At 42.3% G+C, this 24,354-nt stretch overlaps 2 protein-coding genes across 7 annotated transcripts in view; both read left to right on the plus strand.

The window, feature by feature from the left end:
- The first annotated feature begins 2,387 nt into the window (after nt 1–2,387).
- LOC100226809 (guanine nucleotide-binding protein G(I)/G(S)/G(O) subunit gamma-11) lies at nt 2,388–5,854 on the plus strand. Its single transcript, XM_002196633.6, has 2 exons — nt 2,388–2,731; nt 5,427–5,854. The coding sequence occupies exons 1-2, from the start codon at nt 2,636–2,638 to the stop codon at nt 5,550–5,552; spliced, it is 222 nt and encodes a 73-aa protein (XP_002196669.1). The 5' UTR covers nt 2,388–2,635; the 3' UTR covers nt 5,553–5,854.
- Nucleotides 5,855–5,958: 104 nt separating this feature from the next.
- The window catches only part of LOC100221885 (probable acyl-CoA dehydrogenase 6), an 85,841-nt gene continuing 67,445 nt past the window's right edge, over nt 5,959–24,354 (plus strand). For all 6 annotated transcript variants that reach the window (XM_072925541.1, XM_072925537.1, XM_030264674.4 and 3 more), the window contains exons 1-2: nt 5,959–6,094; nt 18,112–18,232. In XM_072925541.1, the coding sequence (XP_072781642.1) occupies nt 5,972–6,094; nt 18,112–18,232 (244 nt within the window). In that variant the 5' untranslated portion in view covers nt 5,959–5,971. The remainder of the gene's footprint in view (nt 6,095–18,111; nt 18,233–24,354) is intronic.

Genomic DNA, 24,354 nt, shown 5'->3' on the forward strand with positions numbered 1-24,354 from the left:
GACATTGGGCCGGGCCGCAGTCCTGCAGGCAGGCACTGCTCTGGATGGGTTGCAATACAGGGCCCTGGAAATCTGTGGCCTGCAGGAAAGAAGACTAAGTCTATACAGGCTGTAAGCAGAAGGCACTTCAGAGCACCCTGTTTACTTGAACTGACTTTCTCTCCATTGCTTCTGTGTCCTTATGTTGTGGAGGACTACAACGTAGTTTCCTGACGTAGTTTTATTTTTCATAAAGGCAAGAAAGGAGCAAGTCTAATCCCTACTCCACCTACATGACTTCTGAAAGGGTATGAATGGCACCTCTTTCCCTCCTTTTTCAGAACTGCTCCTTTTCTCAGAATCTCCAGTAGTTAAAGGATAAGTGGGTGCTTTAGTGACAAGAAAGTAAACCCTGGTGCAGCTCGAGTCATCATGATGGGATGTATCTGCCATGCTTTAGATTCTTATAGCTACAACAGTTACTAATGGGTGTCCTCATTTTTAGGGATTTTGTTCAGCATATTAGGCAGAGCAGCTATATCAAATCTTATGTCCCTCCTGAAGAAAAGAATCAACAAACAAAACAACCACATACTTTTTCTATTTCCAAAAAAAAAAGCAAAAAGTCTTCTTTCTATATTGGGAAACTAAAGTAGTCTTAATATGATGTTCTTTAATATGTTGTCCTTTAGTTTTCATCACATTTTTTGGAATTGCAAAGAGAGAAATTTAAATACCACTTTAAACAATAGAAGCAAAGTGAATGCTGCAATGCAAGCACCATTTTCATTATTTTCCATTTCGTCTGTGCACAGACACATAGAAATCAAACTCTGATTTGAAGCCACCTATCCATCAATGCTGCTATTCAGCTTCTCCTTTGCTTTAATTTAGATCAGGTAAATATCTGTAAAAATACATGAACCACGGTAAATTTAACACAACAAGTGGTAGAAAGTACATTACTGACTGCCATCTGCAGAGCTAGTCATGTCAGCAGACAGGTCAGTGAAAGCTTTCCATTACAGAGCTCTGGGAACCAAATTCTTCCTACGCCAACCATGTCAATGGTGTGCCAAGCCGACCTTCAGCTCACTCCTGCACCCCACACGTGCCTCCACCACATCCCATGCTCTCTGCCTCTCCACACCACAATGTTTCTGCTCTCACCAACAGCCCAGGCTGTTCTGAGACGCTGGCCAGCCAGCTCCTTCCACCTGTTTAGACTGGCCCATGACCAGCAGCTGGTGGGGTTTGGGAATGCAGCTGTCAGTGTAGGTTTATGGGGGTGTGGAAAGTGCATACCACCAGCTGGGGAGGGGAAGATAGTAGCCATAGGGAGAGGAAGAGAAACTGGTTTTAGTGAACTGGCTAAAGTTAAACGAATACAAACCCCAAGGGCACTATAAGAGCAGTGCTGGAGAAGACTTAAATCTTACATGCTGCTGACAGCTGCTTACATCTGGTGAGTAGGAAGAGGAGGAGAAAGGAAAAATGTTTAATGGGAAAAAACAGAGAAGGAAAGAGGGAGGGCTAACGGCCTATGATGATCTTTGAAGTGGTAGATAACAGAAGGACTGCAAGCCCATTTGAATGGCCTGTAGCTATGTTCAATCTCAGGGGTCCTGAACTGTGCTTCCATTGCTATTGTAGGAAAGCAGCTGCTAGGATGAGAGATGCTAGGTGCTGTACAAACATGCATGGAAGGACCACTCGGTTTCTAAAAGCATAGAAACCTATTTGGGATCTAGACCTCAAAACTGTATGTAACCACAGGAGAAGAATTTCCTAACTCCTTCTTGCATCTTCTGAATGAATCCCTTCCCTTATGTTCAGTACTCCACCTCAACACCTGTCATAACTCCATGTGTTCAGAGACCCTTGTGCAAGCCAGGCACAAAAAGCCCCTTAAGCAGTGTTGCAATTCTGTTTTACAGACATACCTACCAAAAAGTTGTGCTGTCTGTCATTGATGGGCTGACCACCTGTTGAGGCACTTTATGTGGGAGCGGTTTCTTTCAATCTCTACCTTAGTCCAGTTCATCTGTAGTTGTAATGCACAAGTATTGAGGAATGCAGCCATGCACACCACCTGCTTCTGCCTTAGCAGCTGGGCTGAAGACCACAGAGCCCAAGGATGCTGGTGGCACAGAGAATGAGTCATTTCTATGGCCGCGAGGTGCATCAGGAGAAGGTGGTGGGGGGAAAGTTCTCACTGCTGGGCCAAAAGCCCCAGCCGACCTCGCTGCTCTTGCCCCGCACTGGAGTTGTAGAGGATGAGGCCAGGGAGATCAGCACAGGACGGTCTTCCAGCTCCCGGCTCCTGCTGGGACGGCCAGACCTGCCTGTGCTGGCAGGGCCGGTGTCAACGCCCCGGCAGCGGGGCCGGGCCGGGCTCTAATCCGGTTAGGGGGGATTAGCGCGCAGGTTTAAAGGCCGGAGCGGCGCGGGGAAGGGGTGCAGGAGCGCCGGGGAGGAAGCGGCCGCCGCCGAGCAGCAGGGCACCTCGGGCGGCAGCGTGCGAGTGAGCCCGGGGGCGGGCCGGGGGCGGCCGTCCCACAGCCCCGCCACCACCCGGGGGCTCCGGCCCCGGCGGCCTCGCTGCCCAGGCGTCACCTTTTGTCCCCACTCCCTGCGCGCTTCGGTAGTGTAGACGATGCCAGCCATCAACATCGAGGACCTGAGCGAGAAGGACAAGCTGAAAATGGAAGTGGAGCAGCTCCGGAAAGAAGTGAAGCTGGAAAGGCAGCCGGTGAGCGGGCGCGGAGAAGGGGCCCGGAGCTGCCTGGCGGGCGGCGGGGCCGGGTGCGGAGCGGGGAGCGAGCCCGTTCCTCCCCGGGCGGCGGGGCTGTGCTCGTCCGTAGAGCCCCGGCTGCTTTGGGACGGCCGCGGCTTGCACCGACGGTCCTGCCACCGCTTTGGGTCAGGGGCCGGGGACGGCGCTGTTGGCACAGCACCGCTGACACCGCGCAGGAGCGCCGGTCCTTCCCGGGCTGGCTGTGGAGCCCGGGGGAAGGAGCGCACCATCCCTGGGATAAGGCGCCCCGAGGGTTTGGCACGGCCCTGCTCTCCGCGGCTGTTCCCCGTGGGTTTGGCACCCCCTAACTTCCCCTCCCCGTGAGTCCCTGGCGCCCAAGGCCGGCACCAGACTGCCTTGCCGGGCAAGGGCGGAACACATCACGCTCTGTTCCCCTCTTCTGTATGCAGAACTCACTGGGACGTGCTGGTGCTAGGGGAGGGGGGTGGGCCTCCCTTGGGAAGCCAGGGGAGCCCTGTCGCGGCATTGCACCCTACCCTGGCCCGCAGCCGGGTCTCGGCCGCCCCCGCTCCGCTTCCCGTGCTGTGCCGTGCCCGGGCGGGAGGGCAGGAGCCAAAGCACCGCCCATGCCGAGCCGTGACCCACCCAGCCTTGTTCCATAGACGTTTAGACATTTACACTGATTATTCCTTCCAACGAGTACTTTCCCATTAAAGGTTTACGGTTTTGTACATTTTCTATAGACAAAAGATGTGCAGAACTGATCTTGCTCCACGACGAAACTCGTATTTTGTTTTTTAATTCTGCACACCAGCGGAGGCAGATTACATGTAAATAAACCCTTCATGTTAGGACCAATAATACATTTGTATGTGGGAATCGGTAACATTAGTCATGTTGATTACACTGAAGGTCTAGGTTTTAGCCCCGAAAATAAGAAAGCCGGAGTTATGTTTTAGCTGTGAGTTAGGAATCAGTGATTGTAGATGTTACAGTATAGTCTAAAGCTCCAGCAGTATTGAGGGCTCAACATCCAACTAGTGTTGATATCTGTATCATCTCTCAGAGATGATTCTTAGACAACTGAAATACACTCTGCAGGATATAAAGTTTAGGAAATAACAATAGTTTTAAATACCTGTCTACACTTTCTGAATAAACGAAAACCCTGATCACTTTAGGAAAATGGCTATGTTTCAATTTTCCTGCAGTGAAACATACTTAATGTTACCAGTGCATTGTAACAAAAGTTTCCCTGGGAGAATGAAATTGGTGTTGTAGTTGCCACAGTCCCCTGGTACCTGTATGGGTGCTACAGGGATTGGGAAATGCAGAAACCACATTACTGTTGGTACCAAAATAAAAACATGAGCCAAAATTTTCTTGACACACCCCCCCGCCCCCCAACAACTTTATGAAATAAAAAGGAAGTGGCTTTTGGAATGAAAAAAAAATTCTAAATGTGTATTTAAGTAGGCTTTTTTTCTTATAAGTGAAAGTGATCCTGGCAGTGCTGACTGAAGTAAAACAAACCCTGGTCCTTCATATTCCTTGGCATGCAACTTTACTATGGTGTTGGGTGCTCTAATTTGAATGAACAAAGTTCTCAAGACGCAGAAGAACAAGACACATGTAATGGGATTTGTACATCCAGCTTCTTCTTTGCTCTAAGGCAGCTAGATCTTATTTTATGCACTGTTTAATTGGGAATTAACTCTGTTCTTTCTGATGGTTTAAAGCTTAATTTTGCACAGGCCATACTCTGTCGTTTGTGATACAGCAAGTGAATTCATTGGTTCTCTTGTTGTAGTTTTACCTTTGAAACAAAATATAATTAATAGAAGAGGCAAGGGGCCTTAAATTAGAAATAATAATAATCTAGTGGCCTGGCCAACAGCTGATTCCTGCTGCTGACTCTGCATAGCTGTACCACTGCAGGGCTTGCGGGTAGGAAGGGAGGAGGTGGGGACAGAGCAGGAGTGTGTCCTCAGGCATGTCAGGTATTTGGGCATCTAGGGACAGTTTCTGCTGACATAGGAAGCAAGAGATGTGTGTGCACAAGGAACCTCAGGAGCCCCAGACGTTCACTTGTGCACTCTCAGACTCCACAGACACCACTACCACATGTGCTGCATGTGCTTCTGTGTCAGTGAACAGAAACTAAACATGCTTCTACTTCATAGGTGGGTTCTATGTCTTTCCTAGTCAGATTCTCATTCAAGGTGCATCATTGCGATAGCAGAACTGCGAAGTAAGAATTGCTATTACTACTGAAAAATCATTGCTGAGTGTTTTGTTTGTGAAAAACACATAAAGCCATAAATACTTTGAAACTGAACTGAAGGTTACCGACCCAGAAATTGTTGACCATAAGTCATGCTGGTGCTGAGTGAGAGTGTGATCCACAACTTAATAAAACTAGATTGGCTAATTATGAACACAAGTTTAACTATGCAGCGACGGCTGTCAGGAGTGGCGTTTACGTTCTCAGAGATACTCACATCTTCTGTCAATATCAGGCTGTGAAGAGAGGAAGGAAGCACAGTATGCACGTGCTTAGTGCTCTGTGGCCAGATATTTTATGCTTGGTGGGAAGGGAATGCGGGAGAATGTAAATTCACGGGTTTCCTCCTCTGATGAACATTTCCCACGACCGTAACGCAGCCACTTTTGTGTCCTTTCCCTCGAGGTGTCCAAGTGCTCCGAAGAGATCAAGAACTACATCGAGGAGCGGTCGGGAGAGGACCCGCTGGTGAAGGGGGTTCCCGAGGACAAGAACCCCTTCAAGGAGAAGGGAGGCTGTGTCATCGCTTAGAGAAGGAACCCCGCGCCTGCCCCTGGAGCAGACATTCCTCCCGTAACCTAGGGAGTAACTAGCGTGTCCCCACCGCCGCGTCGAACGAGCACAGGAGCGGATTTCTTTTTATTTTCTATTTGTCCTTAGAAAAGTACAGAAACCCACGCGAAAGCTGCCGAGCCCCGCGCCGGCCGCCGGGCAGGGCCGGCTGTGCCCCGCTCCCCGCCGCGGCTGGCCCTGTCGCTGCGCGGGGCCCGCTCGCCGCCCGCTTGTCGGTCTCTTCCTGGCTGTTCGTTGGCATTAAAGAAACCTGCCCGTAACCCGAGAGCTGCCGTGCCTTGCTGCCGGGGCGAGAGAGCGGGAGGAGGGGCGGGGCGGGCGGGGGCTGCCCGGTCCGTGCCCGGCCGCTGGGCCCGGCGGTGGGGCCGGCGGCGGCCATGGCGCTGCGGGCCGGCGGGCGCTGGGCCCGCCCGGGCTCGGCGCTGCGCGGGCGCTGCTCGGGGCCGCGGCGCGCCGGGGACACCCCGCGGCACCGCCACCTGCGGGAGGCCCTCCGCAAGGTACCCGGGGGGGACCGGGCAGCGGCGGGACCGCGGGACACCGGCCGCGCTGCCCCGTGCGGGGAGCGGACCAGGGCAAGGGCAGCGAGCCCACGGGACGGCTCGGGGGGCGCTTAGATAAGTAAACTTCCCTCCGGCAAGGCCAGAAACAGAACCGTGTGTTCCCTCCTGCGTGTGACCCGCCGCGGGGCACAGCCTGCCCGGTGTGCGCTGCCCTGGGCTCGGTCCTGCGGAGCAGAGCCCGCCGGGCACCGTCCCCGTTCTAGAGGCGCGCACAGTGGGAGCCTCCTGAAAAACTAAATCATAAATAAAGCGAAAACGGGGAGCTTCTGGTAACGTAGTGTGTAAATTGAATGCCAAATGGCAACCTGCTAGTAATGGTAGTGCTGGCGAACTTTGTGTATTCCCGTCAGCGAGGGCAGTGACACCTGCAGATCTCCGTGGCACTGTTCAGGGCGCCTGCCAAAGCCAAAGGATAAGCAGGTTCGGCTGGAGGGAGCCCTGGTGCGGTGCCCGCTGCGAGGCCGAGCACCGGTGGGAAAGAGACATCCACCTTTAACCTATGAACCGCTGAGAAAAGTGCTGGAGTGCGGTACCTGCTGCAAGGGCCAAACACCATTGTTGTGGCCACCACATAAAAACAAACATACAATGGGTTCAGGAGAAGGGAATGTAAGGACTTATCTCAGATTGTAGGCAAGTTTCCAAATTCTAGCTGGTTGTGCAGTGCTCTGCTGTGGTTTTCTAAAAACAGTATGCTCTGGATTGCCAGATACTTTCATATGAGTTTGCAGCTATGCTGTCCTATGGGTGCTTTTAAAAATTACTTCCAGAATCTTGTATTTCCCTGAATAAACTTAATTATTTCCAAATTTCACCCCTCCTGCAGTCCACTGTGGACAAAAGATAGAGGAATTACTTCTGAATTAAATGATATTTATCTTAGGTTTGATTATTTTAAACTTTCACACTTCCAGTGTTAATATATCCCAAATTCAGTGTAATTAATCAGATTTTCTATCACTGAGATCTGTTATCACTGAGCTTTGAGAGAAAGAGATGTATCTTCTGTGTTATAAAAAAGAAACCCGAGCAAGAAGGAAAAGAGAGACATGACCTGACACTTTTTTAGTAAATTAGTTTCATTACTCTACATTCTTGGACTCTTTGCAAAGCAGAAATACGATGATACAGAAAGAACCAGAAGCTGGAAATTAATCCTCCTCCTTCACCTAGATTAATAGTGTAGAATTTTGTAGCTAATACCATTGTGTCAAATTTATGCTGAATCTGACTGGAGAGAGCCTTCATATATCTGTGTATCTGCAGAGCTATCTGTCCAATGAACCTGTTCCCTGGCACTCTGTTCTTCATTACATGCCCAGGAGCAACAACTGCATTCATAAAAAATTAGTGTCCTGAAATGCAGAGGATAATGCCAGACCTTGTGAAGGATGTGATCTCCCACTATCCATGACAAAGAAGTGGGTGATTTCAAGTCCTGCTTCTCTGTCATGGATAGGTTAAAGCGCACATTGTTTTGTATCTCAAGTATTTGCAGCTGTGTATTTATTGAGGACGGGGGAAATAGCTATATTAGTGTCTTCTAGTGCAGTGTTTGCTGCTCTGCTGTGTGACACAATGCTTTTTTAAATAAAACTTTCCCCTCCCTTGTTTTTTATTCCTGCCATGCCTACTGAAGTGCAGATAACAGTATGTTCTACCTTGCTGTGTTCAATGCAGATAATTACATCATGGGCTAAGAGGGAAGGTGATGATACATTTATCACATAAAGCCCTATGATAATATATTGTAAAATAAATCACAGTAGGCAATATAAACTTGCTTTTTTCATTGCCCTCCATTTAAGAAAATGCTCATATAGCACTTATTTTAGATTTGCTCTGATCATATTGGAAGAAAAGAAAAATCACTATTTATGTCAAATTCAGTCTGATGTTGTTCACACAAAGCTTCTAGCAATCAGTGTTTGTTTTGTCTTAAGTTAAGCCTTTCCCCAGTGACTTGAGGATAAATTGAAAAGTGTCCCCAAAGTCTTTGGGAGAGAATGACCACTCAGTATCTGCAGCACATTTTAAGTATACCTGTATACATTTTAAGTATTCTGGAGCACCCTTTCCAGTAGCTAAATCCAGATGCAATACCAGAGAAATCAGAGAAATTAGCAGTGCAATTCCATGAGTGAGAACTAGGTTTTTTGTTTGTTTGCATTAATTTTATTTTTTAAGTTTATTAACATGCTTTAAATGATCTATAATGTCCCAATTGTTCTGAGCAGGATGAGGAAGAGACTCTTTTAATTCCAGGGGCTGTTTTTAGCAAGGGTATTGAAATAATTCTGTGAGTGGTTTCCTTTACAACTTTATAGGTCACCACCCTTCCTCTTGGAAATGGAAAACGTAACTTTTCCTTAACTTGTTGAACAATGCTTGCACTACACTGATATACTACAGTTAGCTTCAGTAATTAGTATAACTGGTTTGAAAAAAAGGTTTGACTTATTCCATGTATGTATGTCTAACAATATTAATATACATATAGAATGTATACGGGCTGCCTATTTGTCTTTTTCTCTGGCATTAGTAGTCAGAAACTTTGGGAAATGGTGAAATTTGACATGTATTTTGCTAGAGTTGCATGTAATAAAAATAACATTTCATTTTATGCCCAGTGGTGACTGGGTATGATTACACTGTGTTGTGTGTCTGTAGGATGAGAATTTCCCCTGTGACAATGAGACTCCACTAAAGAACACTACTATATTGTTTGCCACTTTTGGATTATATGTCATGAGTTTCTGTTTATTAATATATATCTATATATTTTTGCAGCAGTTAATGTATCTTCATATTAGAACATGCAGGATCTGAATTTCATATTGACATTTCCTTTAACTTTCTGGTAAATTTTCTGTAAATTTTCCATCAAAATAATATGGCTCTTCCTGACTACCATCAAAATAATGAAAGGTGACCACTATTAACATTGGAGCACCTTGGATGGAGTTGGTTTATTTATTGTTGTAAGAAAACATAAACTCCTGCCACAGGATGGTGAAGTAATAACTTGTTGGTATTAGAAAGAATCACTTAAATGCCTATTTCTCACTAAGTTGCAAGAGAGAAAACATACAGCTGAATCTGAACAATGCATGACTGGCATATGTAATTTTAAAACCTAATTTATTGTACGCCCGAGTTACAAGATTCAGGAAGAAAACAGATGCGACACTGGTGAGGCTCACAGATTCTGCACTGACTGCTCATCTGTCTAAGGGAAGCAAAATGTATTCCCAGATTCTGGGGTATTGCAGTAGTCTTTTTCACCTTGTGCCTGACAGAAACATCACACACACATTTAGGGGCTAATTCTCTTGCTGGTACCAAGAATTTTTGGTAGCAATTTATCATAGAGGAAATTTTCATGCTTGAATTTTGTTGTTATTAGAAGAGGCAGCTGGGATACACTGCTGTAATATGGGAGACCATCAAATACACCTACTAGTGCCCTAACAAGAAGTGCTTTTAAATAAGCGTAGGAGAATAGGACAGGAAAAAAAAAAAAAAAAAAAAAAGAGATTCAGTTTATTTAAGCAAGCTCTGTAAAAAGCTTTTTCTCATAATTGGAAAAATGTCACTTTCTGTACAAATGCTTCAGTGTGTAGCAAAAGTGCAATTAAGGCAATTTTGTAATCAGCGGTCCTCTTTGTTACTTGGTGTCAGAGTAGAGCTGGCATTGAGATTGAGTTGCTGTGTCCTAACACTAGATTTTTTTTTCCTGCCTCATATCAATGTTAGAACAAATTTCCACTGTGTCTAGTTAGACTTCTCAGTGAACATTTTTTTAGTAGAACTATGCCTAGTGGATATTTTTGTCTCTTAGATTTAGCTATTATATTTCTTTATCATTGCCACATTTGCTTAGGCAATACAGTTATGCATTTGTGACAACTAAAATTGTGTCTTAATAAGCATTTTATGACTGAGCAAAAAACTGGGGTTGATACAGGTTTTGTCTGACAGTTCAGATGTGATAGTGTGGGCTGCAGTGAGAGAACTTGTTTTGTTTCTCCAGGGATGTAACCCAGAGTCAGAAGGAGGACCCAACCCCCAACATGCCAGCCTCTGGTGGACATTATGTTCTATCTCATCAGCATCTCTGTGTTGAAAGTATGATTTGCAGGAGTAAGAAAAGATGATCACTTACTCAGTCCTTTATCCCTTTCATAACTCAATACAAGTAGCCTGGATACTATTCCAGTGCCCAGAGCTCCCTGTCATCCAACAGGCTTGTCCCAGATCAGTGCCTAGATTGGCACACTACACATTTTTTGGTCTTGTAGGACTACCCTGTTTAAAAGCATCTGCCCTCAGATCCTAGGAAGAGCTGTGCCCTCAGCACTCGCTTTTTCACAAATTTTGGGATTCTCCCTTTTCTGCCATACTCTTGGGTAAGGCAGTTGAAGTGGTTGTATTTGTGAGTGTGCAGGGACTGCCAAGACACTCAGGTCTGCACAGGAGCGATTATTCTTTGCAACTGTCTTTGGAAAAATGACATAAGGAGGGAGAATGTGTAGGCTGGGATCATGTGTGTTCCTTCCCAGCTGGAGCTGCCTTCTAGCCTCTCTTTCCTCAGGAAATGGTTGAGCAGGGCTCCAGGGTGGTGAAGCTTTCATTTTCATAGTCTGGTGATGATGTGTGCCCTCTCTGCTTCAGCAATGACGCTCCCAGATGTGCCAGCAGCTGCAGAACGTGCTTCTGCACTCCCTGGTGAACTTGTAGCATTTTAAAATTTCAGTAAGTGTTGGCAAAAACTTTGTAATTGATTCAGAGTTTGGGTTTTTTTGGTTTCCTGAAGTAAAAATTTTAGCCAAATGTATGGGACCAAAAGATAATCACTATTCAAATTTCTGAGTAATCACCCTTGCTTTATCCATTTAGGTTTGGTGCAAGGAACTGTGTTGCAGTGAAAAAACATAATGATTTAAACAGAAGCATGTCTAGATACTGACAAATGAATAGACCAGGCATGATTGCAGAATACTTATAAAGTGCATGCTTTTTTTCCATGGAAAATCAGATTTTGTAAAAATAGATGAGGACAGGTATGCTTTATTACGCAATGAGAAACTGCCAAGTCTTACATTATAGGGTTTTTCCCTCCACTATTTTTTTTTCCTCTGAGAAAGGGAAAATTTCATTTAGTGACTGTTTGTTCCCATATTTGGTGATCACTGCAGTCTTTGGTACCCAGTGCAGTAGCAGATTGCAGATTACTTTGTTGCCTGTGGCACAGCTTAATTGAAGGTATGAAAAGGAATTGTTGTGCTCTGATTAATCAGTTTTAACTGCATGTATTTCCCATTTAAGCCTTATATTTTCCAGCTATTAGGAAAATTTTCTGTGTTTTTTTCTTATATAAGCCTACTCAATATTGGTTTAAAATCCATTGGAAGCTTCTCTGGAAGGTCAATTCTGGCCACAGCTATGTGCAACAGCATTGGGGAAATCCACTTTTTTTTTTCTTCTCGGTGATACATTCCAGCTGGCTTGAAGTGTCCTTTTGATCCAGTAGGTTTTTTTCTCTGTGTGGGGTACACCTTGTCCAGCAGGCTCCAAGTAGAGCCATGAAAAGCTGGGGAAATCAAATGTTTGAAAAACCTTCGTCAAAATTATTTCATTTTTGTTCTTTAATTACCAGGGTATTCTAGGACTTTTTTTTCTGCCACATTTTTCATAGGGTCACAAAATGAATGTCCACTTTTAAACTGATCTTTTTCAGTTCAACCCCATATCATCATGGAAGATGTTTTGTTGGCTTGTTTCCAGAAACAGTCTGATGACAGCTCAGGGTACAAAAGTTTCTATATCATCATTGAGGCCCAGCCCATATGCAAGTAGGGCAAATTTTGGATTGACAATTCTTGTAGCTGATCATTTGCCCAGGTGTGTCACATGATATATTTGTCTGGGTAGCCAACTGGGAATACTGAGTAAGAGATGCATATATTGTATCCAAATGCCAAATCTTCTATATTGTGGGCAAGAGGAGACTTGTCTGTGAAGTAGAGAAGCGTTTTGGCAGCATATGGGACATTTGCTATCTTGACATGACCTCTTGCATAGCAGTGAGTTATATTTTATATATATCTCCTAGGTGAGCTCCTAACTAATAATAATGTATGTTTTTATAGGCTGACTTAGGGCTGTCTCCCTTGTTTCAATTAGTATGAAAAAACCCAAAACCAATAGAAAAAATCCCAAACAACCCCCCAAAAAACCCCACCCACAAAGAAAACAATCCCCAGAAAACAGTCCTGCAAAACTTCCTGAAGACCTTTGCCCTGTACTGGTGGTGCATCCTGAAAGAGGAAGCAGTAGGCTGCAGCTTCGCTCTCTAGATTACTGCAGACCACAGGCAAGCTTGTAATAATGGATTTTGCTTGCCAGAAGAAAATGCACTAAATAACTTTGTATGAGCAGGCAAGGTTAGCACTGCAGAGAACATTTTCTGGCTGCTGTGTGGTTAAATCATAGTTGTTTAATGGGGCTAGTTTTAGCCTGTTGTGGTGTTTAAGTCACATACTGCCTCTGCTTCTGCACCCAGTGTCATCACAGACTGGATGATTGCCTCTTCTGCTGGGGCACCGAGCCTGTCAGGTCAGGCTCTCCACCACCATGCTGGGCGATCCAGCACATGGGCAGCTCCTGGCTTCTGCTAGGGTCTCCTAGCATGTGTCGTGGGGGCTGGAAGCACAGCACTGCCATCGATCCTGCCAGTGCTGGAGGGACTTCATGAATGCAGGAGGGACAGCAGGACATGGATTTGCCTACTGCTTTCCCTAGACATGCTCATCAGTGAGCTGCCGTGGCAGAAGTTCAGTCTCTCCACAGCCTCTCTGGTAGGGAGCAGCTACAAGGAGCTGACCTTCTTCTCTCACACACCTATATTCTCCCTAGTTCTGTCCTGAATGTGTTTCCACACCTCAGTCTCCTTCCCTGTGACCTTTCCCTACCTTTCTGAAGAGTATTACTGGCAAAAGATTGTCCATCAAACTTTATTTAGGGCTTTGGAAGAGTCTTGAGAGAGTCAAGGAGGGCTGTGACCTCCAAGCCCAGGAGTGAGAAGAATGAGTAATATATTCTGAGAAACTCATTCAGGTGTGCTTGGGATGCATGCCTTGGGGGAACCAAGATGGAGATCAACATGTGGGAAGTGGGCAGCTGCTCACTTAGGACTTTTTCTTCCACAAGTTTTTCACAGGGTCATGAAATGGATGTCTACTTTTAAATTGAACTTTTTCAGTTCAACCCTGTATCATCACAGAAAGCTTCCCTAGGTCCTCCTGGGGAGAACCTGAGAAGACCTGCACAGGCTGCACATGTGGCCAGTCAGGAGCTTGCCAGTGGGGTCCTGGCTGTCTTGCACCCCTGGGGTGGCTTTTGGTGTCCAGGTTTGGTAGCGCCAATGTGGCCCATGGGTTTGCCCACCTCAGCTTTGCCTTGCATTGTTCTGAACTACTAACTTGACCTCAACACAGCGTTTCTGCAATGCTGAGTTGTCTCACTGTGCAGTCATTGCTCCTTGTGGTTTTCATTAAAACTGAAGGACAAACGTTGTTTTGAAGGCTGTTAATTATTTGCTTTATTTATTGCTGATATGGAAACCAAAGGAATCTCTGGTCTATTACCTCTTGTTCAAGTCATTGTTGCATTAGTGTCTAATTAAAACCACTCAAGAACTGTCATTAGTATTTTGTTGTTTATTCATTTGCTTTTTATATTAAAGACCCTATTAACTGTGTCATCTTTGGTTATTTTATTAATAGACCTAAGTTCAATTGCCGTAACTTGATTTAAAGAGAAAAAAAAATGCTGCTCCTAGCATAATATGGAACAGTTATGCCATAAAATAATAGAATCATAGAATGGTTTGGGTTGGATTGGACCTTAAAGATCATCTATTTGCAGCCCCCCTGCCATGGGCAGGGATGCTGGTCACTAGGTCAGGTTTCTCAAGGCCCCTTTCATCCTGACCTTGAACACTTCCAGGGACAAGGCATCCACAACTTCTCTGGGCAATCTGTTCCAGTTTTTTACCACCCTCTGAGTAAAGAATTTCTTCCTAACATTTAATCTAATCCTAGCTTCGCAGACTCAATTTAATCTTCTTAATAAAAAAATACCCTTTTCTTAGACATTTTTTCTTCTCTAGTAAATTAGTCTATTTTCAGCTGAGGTATAACTCACAGGAAGCTGTAGTAAAAATCTGTGTAATTTTTTAAGAATTCAGTTTATTGTTTTAAAATTCATCATCTTGTTAATAGTGTGCTGAAACTGTACACTGTGCAGTCTTAAAAGGGGTACTTAGAAGAGATTGTGTAGAACTGGTGTGGTCTTTAATTTCTGAATTGCATGATAGAAGGTAAACATCCTGGTGAATAAAGAAAACTAATCTTTAATTGTTATAAAGGACAGCCATACATACTTTCAGTACCTAAATTAATTCAAGTACAGTTTCTACTGTTGTAGAATGCATTTATTTTAGAATGCAAAATTAAATGGCAATTGCTAATGTTTCTAGGTAGTTGCTGATACATTATCAGCACAAAATACTGAGTATCAGCATAATATATTTTTGTTACTCTTCTCATTTAAATAATATACTAAGATTCAGTGGAAAATAGTCAAAACTATGGCAGTGATTTGGGGGAATATTTTCATTGCTCTTTCCTGAAGAAAAATGAAAATAACCTGTTTCTAAAAAAAATCTGAATTTATATCTCTGTCCCTTCTCCAACCCTGCCCTGGCATTTCCACAGTCCTAGGCAGGAAGCTACAGGTGCTGTTTTCACAAAACTTTGTCAAGACAGTTTATAATGAAAACACTTATTTTTCTTACCATCGTTCAACATGAAGTAAATTTATTGGCTTGATCCATTTCCGATTGGGCAAGTATCCAGAGTGTTTTTAATAATTCACAGCTGATAACATCCCTGAGGCCATTTTTTGGAAGCTTCCAGAGAGCAGCCTAAGCTCATACTGGGATGCAGGCTAAACCAAGGCTGCCTCCAGAGCCTAGTCCTTTAAGTTTGCATCTTTAGTGTGGAGAAGTAGACTGAGAAAAACACCAGTTCCATACATAAGAATTACTGTGTCCAGTATACCACAACAAAAAATAACAGTTTTTGTTTTGGTATACTGGTACTTCAGCAGGTGGGAAAGTTATATGGCTCCTTAATCAACTTTACATCAGAAATGCCATGAAGATTTGGCAAGCTAGATCAGGTGGAAAGATTTCTTTTATGGCTGGGGGTATCTGTCAGATGACATCTGTAGTATGCAGTGCTAAATATTTCTACTGATAGAAGTTTTAGATCTTGTTATAGTTGGTATCCTGGTGATGGAAGTCTAAATGCTGGCATCCATGATTTCCATGTTTCTCATGATAAAGCATATATAAATATGCAGACCAGCTGCTCACATACTGCTGAAACCTTACTTCTGTATAATTGCCAAACACTGCATGGGTACCTTAGGGTTTAAGTTAAGCTGCCTACATAATATGTGCCTACAGTTCAAGTGTAAAATATTTTTCTGGGGACACAAATGTGAGGAAATAGCTAAAGCCAAGGGAAGGGACAAGTCAGATGAGTGAGTACAAAGCATTATTTGACCTGTCTTCAGCAAAGTTTTAAGCAAATGTTTAATATTGTGATCATTCAGTCACTGCTGTCCTGACCCTTTAAATATACCCCTCCTTGTTTCAATTAGCTTTTTTAGGAAGGGATGACATTACCCAGTAATCAGTGCTGAAGCACCAGCCAGTTGAGGAGTACTGTAGTTCTTCAGGAATTTGGCTTATTTTTTTATGCGGTTGTACAAAGGAACGTGTTCCTGCAAAACCATAGTGGATGGTCCAATAGCTAAGAAGAGCCTGTGGCTATCAGTATCTGGACTCTGCTTTTTAAAAAGATTCTTTAAAGCCATATACAAGTTATGGTTTGTGCAGTGAGGTTGTCATTGGGGGTTTAATTGTTGTGTCATGCAAGGAAGATCTTGTTTTACTCAATGTGGCAAACCTCACCTGGTAATAAGTCAGTTTTGTTAAGCAATTTGAGTTTTACTCAAATACACAGGAGCAAACCTGCAGAAAGCGTGGCTTAGTCATTCAGAATCTGGCTAACTTCAAAGGTAGCTTTGTATGTAGGCTACAAAAAACTTGGCCCGGTACCAGCTACAACAAACAAAACTCTATATTAGTATATTCACCACATATTTTTGCCAAGATCCATCAAAACACTGGAATAACTTTTTGTATGCTCTTTCAGGCATTCCCCTGGGTGTTACCCAATGAGCATTGCCAGATGCTATTACAGCCAAAAAGGTGTTTCACCACCTTCAACATTGAAGGTTGGCATCTTAGGATCTGAGCATATGGGATATGGCAGTACAGAAGAGAAATATGAGCTCTCCTAGACAGGGTTCTGCCAAGTGGTTTTTTACTATTGATTATTAGGCCTGTGTTAATCAATAAAACAGTGGAAGAGAGATATAATTGCTGAATTAGTTGAACATTCGGAATACGAATTTCTCAGAATTTGGTGAGAGAAGTGAAAAAGTAATTTTCCTATTACCAATATTCAAGTATTCTTATTTCTGTGGCCAACTGGAAGGCAGAAATCAGCCATATATGGGCTGAAATTCTCCAAAGAATGTGCAATAAATACATAGTTTGGAAGAAGGTTTTGCAGTGTCTCAAGAACACAGCAGTCATGGAGGGAGAGGATTCTATTTCCAGCTCAAGAAATAGTTAGCACCACAGGACTTGTTTATTTAGTGGGGAAAGAAGACTAAGAGGAATAAGTTCTCAAAATAACAAATTCTCTCTTCATGAAACAGAATAGTAATTACATCATGGTCACAGGTTAAAGCATTGCCTTTCTTTTGGGAACTGGTGTTTGTTTTGGTAGGGTTTAGTTTGGGGGGAGGATGTTTCCCATTTGGACCCCCTGATGAGGCTGACTGAGGTATGTGGTGCCCTTGGCTGCGTGGCAGAAGCAGCCTGTGGCAAGGCTGGTTTGGGCTGCAGGGGTGGGTAGAGGTGAGCACGACCAGCTGCATCATGGTGAGCTGCTAGGCAGCAAGGACACACCTGCAGCCTGCCCACTTTGCTCCTTTCCCAAAGCCGTGGAAATCTGGAACTTTGTGGAGTGAAACATCCAACTCTTGTGCCCTGAAACCTGGAAGTGTTGCTGCATGTAGTGGCTGTACTGCAGATGTGTTTTGTTTGCAAAGGCAAGGGAACAATGCCACCTGAACAGAGTAAGGACTGTAGTCAGGCAGCTTAGGACACTGGCTTTTGGAAGGTGTACAGCACTAGCAGTAGCACAGTCAAGAGTTTCTCAGGGGCTAGATTTGGAATATTATCAATTCTGGAAGAAGGTCATCCTTTCCAGTACATGTTTAGTCAGACTTGTGAGGAAGTCTAACTACAGACATACCCAAAACAGCACCAACTTCCTTGAGCATGTTTCAGGCAAAGGGAAAGGAAATTATTCTCTTCTACTTGATTTTCTTGGTACTATAGATGGTCATCAAGAACAGATCAACCTTTTTTTGCCAAGGTTCTTTTGAGGATAGTCCAAATTTTCCTTCCTGTCACTTTCTAGAAACTGTACCCCAAAAGGTAACTAATAATGGGGGAAACAACCATTTTCATAGACCTTGGAGAGACTTAAATTAGCCCTGATGGCCTATTCTAGTAGTAATTGCTAAAATAATTATTTACATTGACTCATTACATTTGTTGTAATCGTTGTGGGTGAGTGGAAAATAAGGATATCCAACAGGAAGTAAGATAATTAGTGGGCTTTTCCTTGTATATTGCTTTTTTCTTTTTCTTCTTGAATTACAGTTTTTAGGTGAAAGTAGTCAAAAGTTTTTGTGTAGGATCCCTGTGTTTATAACTTGTATAATTTGTTTTCCAAATCTAGATCATTGACAAGGAGATTAATCCCTTTGTGGATAAGTGGGAAGAAGAAGGACAGTTTCCAGCACATAAAGTGTTTAAAATTCTGGGACAGGCTGGTTTCCTTGGTGTGGATAAGCCAACAGGTAGGCAAGTGTATAACTCCTGAATATTAATAATAATATACTCAATAGATTAATTTGCTTTTGCCCCAGGTCAAAGCATGTGTTGGAATTCAGTGCAAAGTTTGTTTATATCCCTCAGTCACATGCATGCTGGTTACCACTGCAAATACACAAAATAACTTTGTTGATGTACTTAAGTTGATATTCTTCTAAATACAAATGTTAAAACCTGTATAACAGTTATTTTAAAATTAGGGAAATGAACATCACTTCAATTTTCAACATAAAATCTGTGCAAGAACTTTTCTTCTGCATCCAGATAAATACGAAGGAATCCAGATCTTCATTAACGAAATCACAATTTGTAGGCATTGGAAGCATTTTAAGATTTGGCTTATTGTACTTCCTGAACATGCAACCTCTCCATCATTTCAAAGGATGAGGACAGTGTGGCCTTTAGGCCATTATCCCCTAGATTGCCTTTTAAATGCATTATTCCAGCCCACAGAAGAACAGAACAAGAGGCTGATGACACAGAGAGTAAGTTTTGTGTGTATGTTTATATATGTAGGTGACACGAAAAGTCCAGAGGAATATGAAGTATTTCTGCTCTTTAGCTAAGATACATATTCTGCTATTTTTTTTTGTTTATATATAATATATACTTGTTTTCTTTTCAAATGCTGCTGTTACCTGTTCAAGTCATAATTCTTGGTAATTTTTTTACCCCTATTTTCCTACATTCAGAGCAGCCCAATGTGTTTGAACAGTTAACTGCAGATAATTTTCTACATGGGGCAGCTCACACAACCTCAGCTATGCCACATCACATCATGATGTTGCTAAGGCACAGGGTTCTGTGCAACAAATTATGTCTTTTTATCACTTAATTTCAGAGGAAATACTCCCTCTTGAAATGAACTCACATTCTTATATTATAATGTAGAAGGTTGTCCCACAGCTGTTAGATCTCAGAGAATTGTTGAGCTGTGATTGTCTGACAAATCCAATTAGGTCTGAGCTGGTATTTCTTTACAGAAATGCTGACAGTTCAAGATTATGCTTAAGATCTATTTAAAGGACAAGTAGGATTACTGGAGGAGAGAGAAAACCATTTCTACTTTCTGCTATAATTGTTCGATAGGCAGATTTGAATTGCATCTCACTGGGTCTCCTTTGCAGTGCTGATATTCATGTTGGTTGTAATAAAGGGGCATTGCAAGGCTTCCAGATTTCAGTTCTCCCTTCTTACATTCATCACAAGGCATGCAGAGGCTTTAGCTGGGGTAAGGAACCTCAGTGCTGAAGGTGCTGCACATAAAACATTACAGAGGTGGGAACTTTATATAATGCTCACAAAATATCTGGACAAGAAATAATTGGAGTGAAATCCAGTGAAGAAGGGACTCGTGGAGGCAAAGGTGGCACAGAAGGTTGCGTGCAATGATTACACTTGGCATGCTCATGTTTAAGACTATTTTAACTTTGGCTTTGATGTTTGTATACTGTTAATATAATTTGTTTGACCTCTGCAGCTACATTGTATAAAAGGTAAAAAAATTGATAAAATCCCCAGCAATTTGTGATCCATCTGAGTTCAGTATTGTTGGGCACAGAAAGTGCACCAACTCCTTGGAAGATGCTGTCTTTGCAGCATTCGGTTGTGTGACAGGATGTCACCAGCTCCAGCTTTGCTCTGTAATGGTGTAATGCCACCAGGTACATCCTGAAAGTCCTGAAACTTTCTCCTGCTGGTAAGTCAAAGTGTGGTGTGTAACAGCACAGTCTCAACTGCACAACTTTGGCAGAGCCTGAAATTCTTTGTCTTCTACACTTCTAGAAAGTGCTTAGGCTTGCTATATGATTAGTGTATACTGTAAAATAAAATTAAACGATCCACTTTTTTACTCTGCTTAGCCACTTCTGTTATTTAGTTGATGTTTGCAGAGGAAGAGAAGTCTTAAAAGATTTGGAGAAGCCAAGAGCAGCCAGGAACTTTGGAGGAGTGTTGCAGGAAGTATGAAGAAGAGAGGTTAAATTGATTTGAGGAGAGTAATTGCAATGCAGAGCACTTGTGAGTTAACAGTCTGCCCTACTTTCTCTTTCACAAACCAAATTATCATGTTGCATCTCTTCAAATCCAGATCATAAGACATTCTCTTTAAAGAACACTGATTTTTTTAAAGTTAATTCACTTTAGTAATGGTTGCAATTTTGAAATACAAGTTTTATTGGATTTGTTTTCCAAGATCATTCTGTTAAGTATGGAGGGTTTTTTTCCTTCAGAAATAATTTTGAAGCTTTCTGATTGGGCAGAAATGGGTCACAAACTTGTTTTGCTTAGATAGAAGGAAACATCTGTTGGATTTCAGATTTGTTGAAACTGGGCTTTTTCCTGTGTAAACACTATTGCCTTTATGAACAATGAGCTGCTTCATGTGAGTCAGGTTTTTAATAGAACATGCCTTACATGTGTCCTTTATCACTGGAGACTCTCTCTGTGTGGGGAACTGATTCGGGGCACTATTTGTATTGCCAAAGCTCCATCAATTCCCACTGTATGCAGTTGCAGGCTGCAAACTTGGCAAAGCTTTTCCTGTATATTTTTTTCACAGTTGTTTACACAGTAGTTGGTTCTAGTGAATATTGGCTGTAGTTTAGGATGTTCATTGGAGGTCATGTAAACACTGTGGGCAAAATTCAGACATGCACCCATAATTGGAGAATTTTTAAGATCGTCAGTAGATTTAACTTACTGTCTGGTGAGTTCTCTGCCAGAGAAAAAGTCTTCTCTTTGAACCATTTCTCTGCTCTGGTATTCTTTACATAACTCAAAAATAGTGCATATCTTAGTTTTCCTTAGGAAAAAGTTTGTGTCCTGTTACATTGCAAGATTCTTCCTACTAGTAAAATAGATGGTGAAAAGTGAAGCTAATTTATGCATAAAAAACGTGTCTTCCTGCTTTATGCAAAGTTTTTTTACAGAATTACTTCATTCAGGATTTAGAAGAAAAAAACAACATCCCTATATACTTATTATTATTCATTTATCTTTACTGTGTATTTCTTAATAAATTATAAAATTCTGAGTTATTGAGCTACTGCCAGTCACAAAACTAAGGGCAGAGAATATTAGGGCAGGAAGCAGAAATATTTAACTACTCTTTGTAGTTTGCTAATGTCTGTTTTGCTAAGGGAAGTGGGCAAGACATATTCTTTCAACTGTTCTATGTGCAGATTAGATGAGATACTGGATTAAAAGTGGAAAGTATCTGTGTGGTTATTTGTGATCTTATGGTTTATGAATCAAAGCCTTGGCTGTTGCTAAATTTTAGGATGTATTGCCAAAAATGCTGGCTCAAAATATACCAAGTGCCTGTATATGCCAGTGCAGATGATTAGAAGTTGTTTTATCAGCTGATGTAAAAGCACAGGAATCCTGTAAAGGATGGGAGAGAAGGGTTTGTGGGAGGGCAATGTTTGCTCTCCTGCATATTCACATGGCATCACTGTGAAACATGAGTGATAATGATGCCTGCTCTGGCTATTTCATTAGTGTTTATACTGGCAGTACTGTAGGAATATTTAGTGGAATGCGTTGGCATCTAGAAATAATTATAACAAGTTTGTCCAAATAGTAGCCTTCATTTATTACTGTCAGACACCCAGCAGTGAATATAGAAAATATGTTCTTATATATTTCAGGAAAATTAAGCAACTGTGGTACGATTTGCACAAGGATGGGAAAGTGTAGTTCAGTACACTGTCTATCCCCTTCCCCTACTGCTGGGACAAATGCCAGATTCAGGACTGGAGAAAGTAATAATCAGTGCCTTCTTGTTACTACAGACAGAGAAGCATCTAATAAAGCAAAAACAATGTTGCAAGTGATTGATTGCACTGGAATTGGAAAATGATACAATAAATATCCTTCAGAAAGCCTGTTTATTACAAGTGTCTCTGTGTTTAGTCTGGGGAGGGAATATAGATATATACTCTCCTCTAAGGTTAATTCTGTTCTTTTGTTTGCAAGTATACATTTGTCTGGTAAAATGAGACCTTGTTAGAGTTTGGGCATGGAGAGTCACTTGGAAAGAGTGTATGGGGTTATTTTTCCCCTTTCTGTAATGCTAAGCATTGTTAATATACAGAATGAGCCTAGAAGGACCTGGGAGGAGCAATAACTAGAAAGGAATTTAGTAGTTCAGGTGAAACAGGATTTGATGGTAACTTAGAAAGTAAATGGAAGATGTTCAGGTACTTCTGTGGATATAACTAGGAGGGATATATTTGTCAGAAGTGAATTAATTTACCCCAAACTGTTCCTACATGGCAGTAGTGGACCAGCTGCAGTTCTTCTTGGTTTAGTAGATTTAAGTATAGTCAGCTGAATTGACTACTTGATCTTTTTTCCACTTACAAAAGAGTGCAATAATCATTTATAAATAGTAGTTGCACTCTAAAGGTTTGAAAGAGAAGCCTTTGGGCCACATTTTCAGACACCAATGAAGTGATAAATCAGCACTCCCGAGTGTTAACCAGCTATAATTTATACCTGTTTTGCAATCAAGAAATAATTTTGATAGGCCTCCAAAAAACAGTAGACCAAATCAATCACTGCTTTATTTGAATCAATTTGATGACAAAATTTGTGATGTGTGGCAGGGGTTTGGAGACCTTAATCACATCAGTATAAGCAATTTTAGGTGCTTATTAGGCCTTCTAATTTGGTGGATTGGATTGAAATCTCAGGAAAACAGGGTTTTGTATGTGTGTATACAACTGAGCTCTGTGTAGTTGAGATTTTTTTCCCTCTTCCAGTGTTGTGAAATGCTGACTATTCAAGTCCCATCTAGTATCTTGCAGGTGCGTGATGAAATTCAGTTGAAAATGGTAAGGGGGGGGGGGACAGTTTGCTACATTCCACAGATCATCAGGTATTTCTGATCACCCAGGGAAATGAGCACTTGAGTTCATCTTTGTTTTTTCTTTAACTGTGAACCTGACTTGAGAAATGGTTGTGCTTCTTTTCTTCATGGCTGGTTGGGAAATGCAGTGGTTCCTCTGTGAATAGCTTGTTCAGCTCTTGATAGCAGCTAGCAGAGAACTGACTTACTGAAGGACACCCAGTCTTTGCAGAAGAGATAATCTTCCTTTAAATGTGTTGTTGACAGAAGGATCAGATTAGTTCCTGGGATTCTGCTTTTGTGCTTCAGATAAGGCAAATCCTCACACTTGTGTCTTGTAATGCAGAACACAACAGCACTTCATGCAGTTCAGGTGTGCTAATAACAATATCTTAGGGGTAAGACTTAGGAATTTCTGAAATCTGGTATGTGTACAGGTTATGTCAAAATTATATTGAAAAGATAATTTAAAATGTCTCTTTCCTAGAGAAAGTTAGAAGCATCTAACTGGGAGCAAATGTTCACTTATGCATGCGCAATTAATGCTTGAGCTCTTGACACACATTTCTCTCACAGCAGACCTGCCATGCCAAATTCACTTCTGTGAATCACAGGCTTTGCACAAACTGTCAGACCCACGTGGTGTCTTGAATCTGACTTGGAGCACTTAGAATCTGAGATGAGAGTGTTGCAAGCAGCTGTCACTGTTGTGTCTCTGTTCTACACCTGTTCTACTCTGGGTTATGCAGGAGAGTCTGTCCTCTATTGTGATTGACTTTCCTCCAGTTTTGTAGGAAATTGTTGGGCTTGGAGATTTTTAAAGAGATATATCTGCTAAAAATCAGATGTTTTTGATTTTTTAAATTCTGAATAAGAGAAGAATGCACACTGAAGAGAACAGTTAAAGAAACATATTAAAGAAATTAACATAACATCTGAAAAGAATATAGGGATTGAGACAGTATCAAGTAAGACATGCTGTTCAGGAAGTTTGTATTAGAGGAGTCTTGTTTATTCTTTATGTCTGTAGATCAAATAGCAAGACTGTCTCTTGACAAAGCTTGGCCGATGAATGAGGTTATACAAAAATGACCTGGGTATTACAAATATGTCTATTTACACATATCTGTTTTTCCCAGTCTCAAGATTCTTGATGTCTGTCACATACATAAATGCCATAATTTAAAAGCTTTCTGAAAGTATAAATGCACCTCTTACATGTCAGTACACATTTGA

This window comes from Taeniopygia guttata, chromosome 2, assembly GCF_048771995.1.
Source record: "Taeniopygia guttata chromosome 2, bTaeGut7.mat, whole genome shotgun sequence".
NCBI classification, from domain to species: domain Eukaryota; kingdom Metazoa; phylum Chordata; class Aves; order Passeriformes; family Estrildidae; genus Taeniopygia; species Taeniopygia guttata.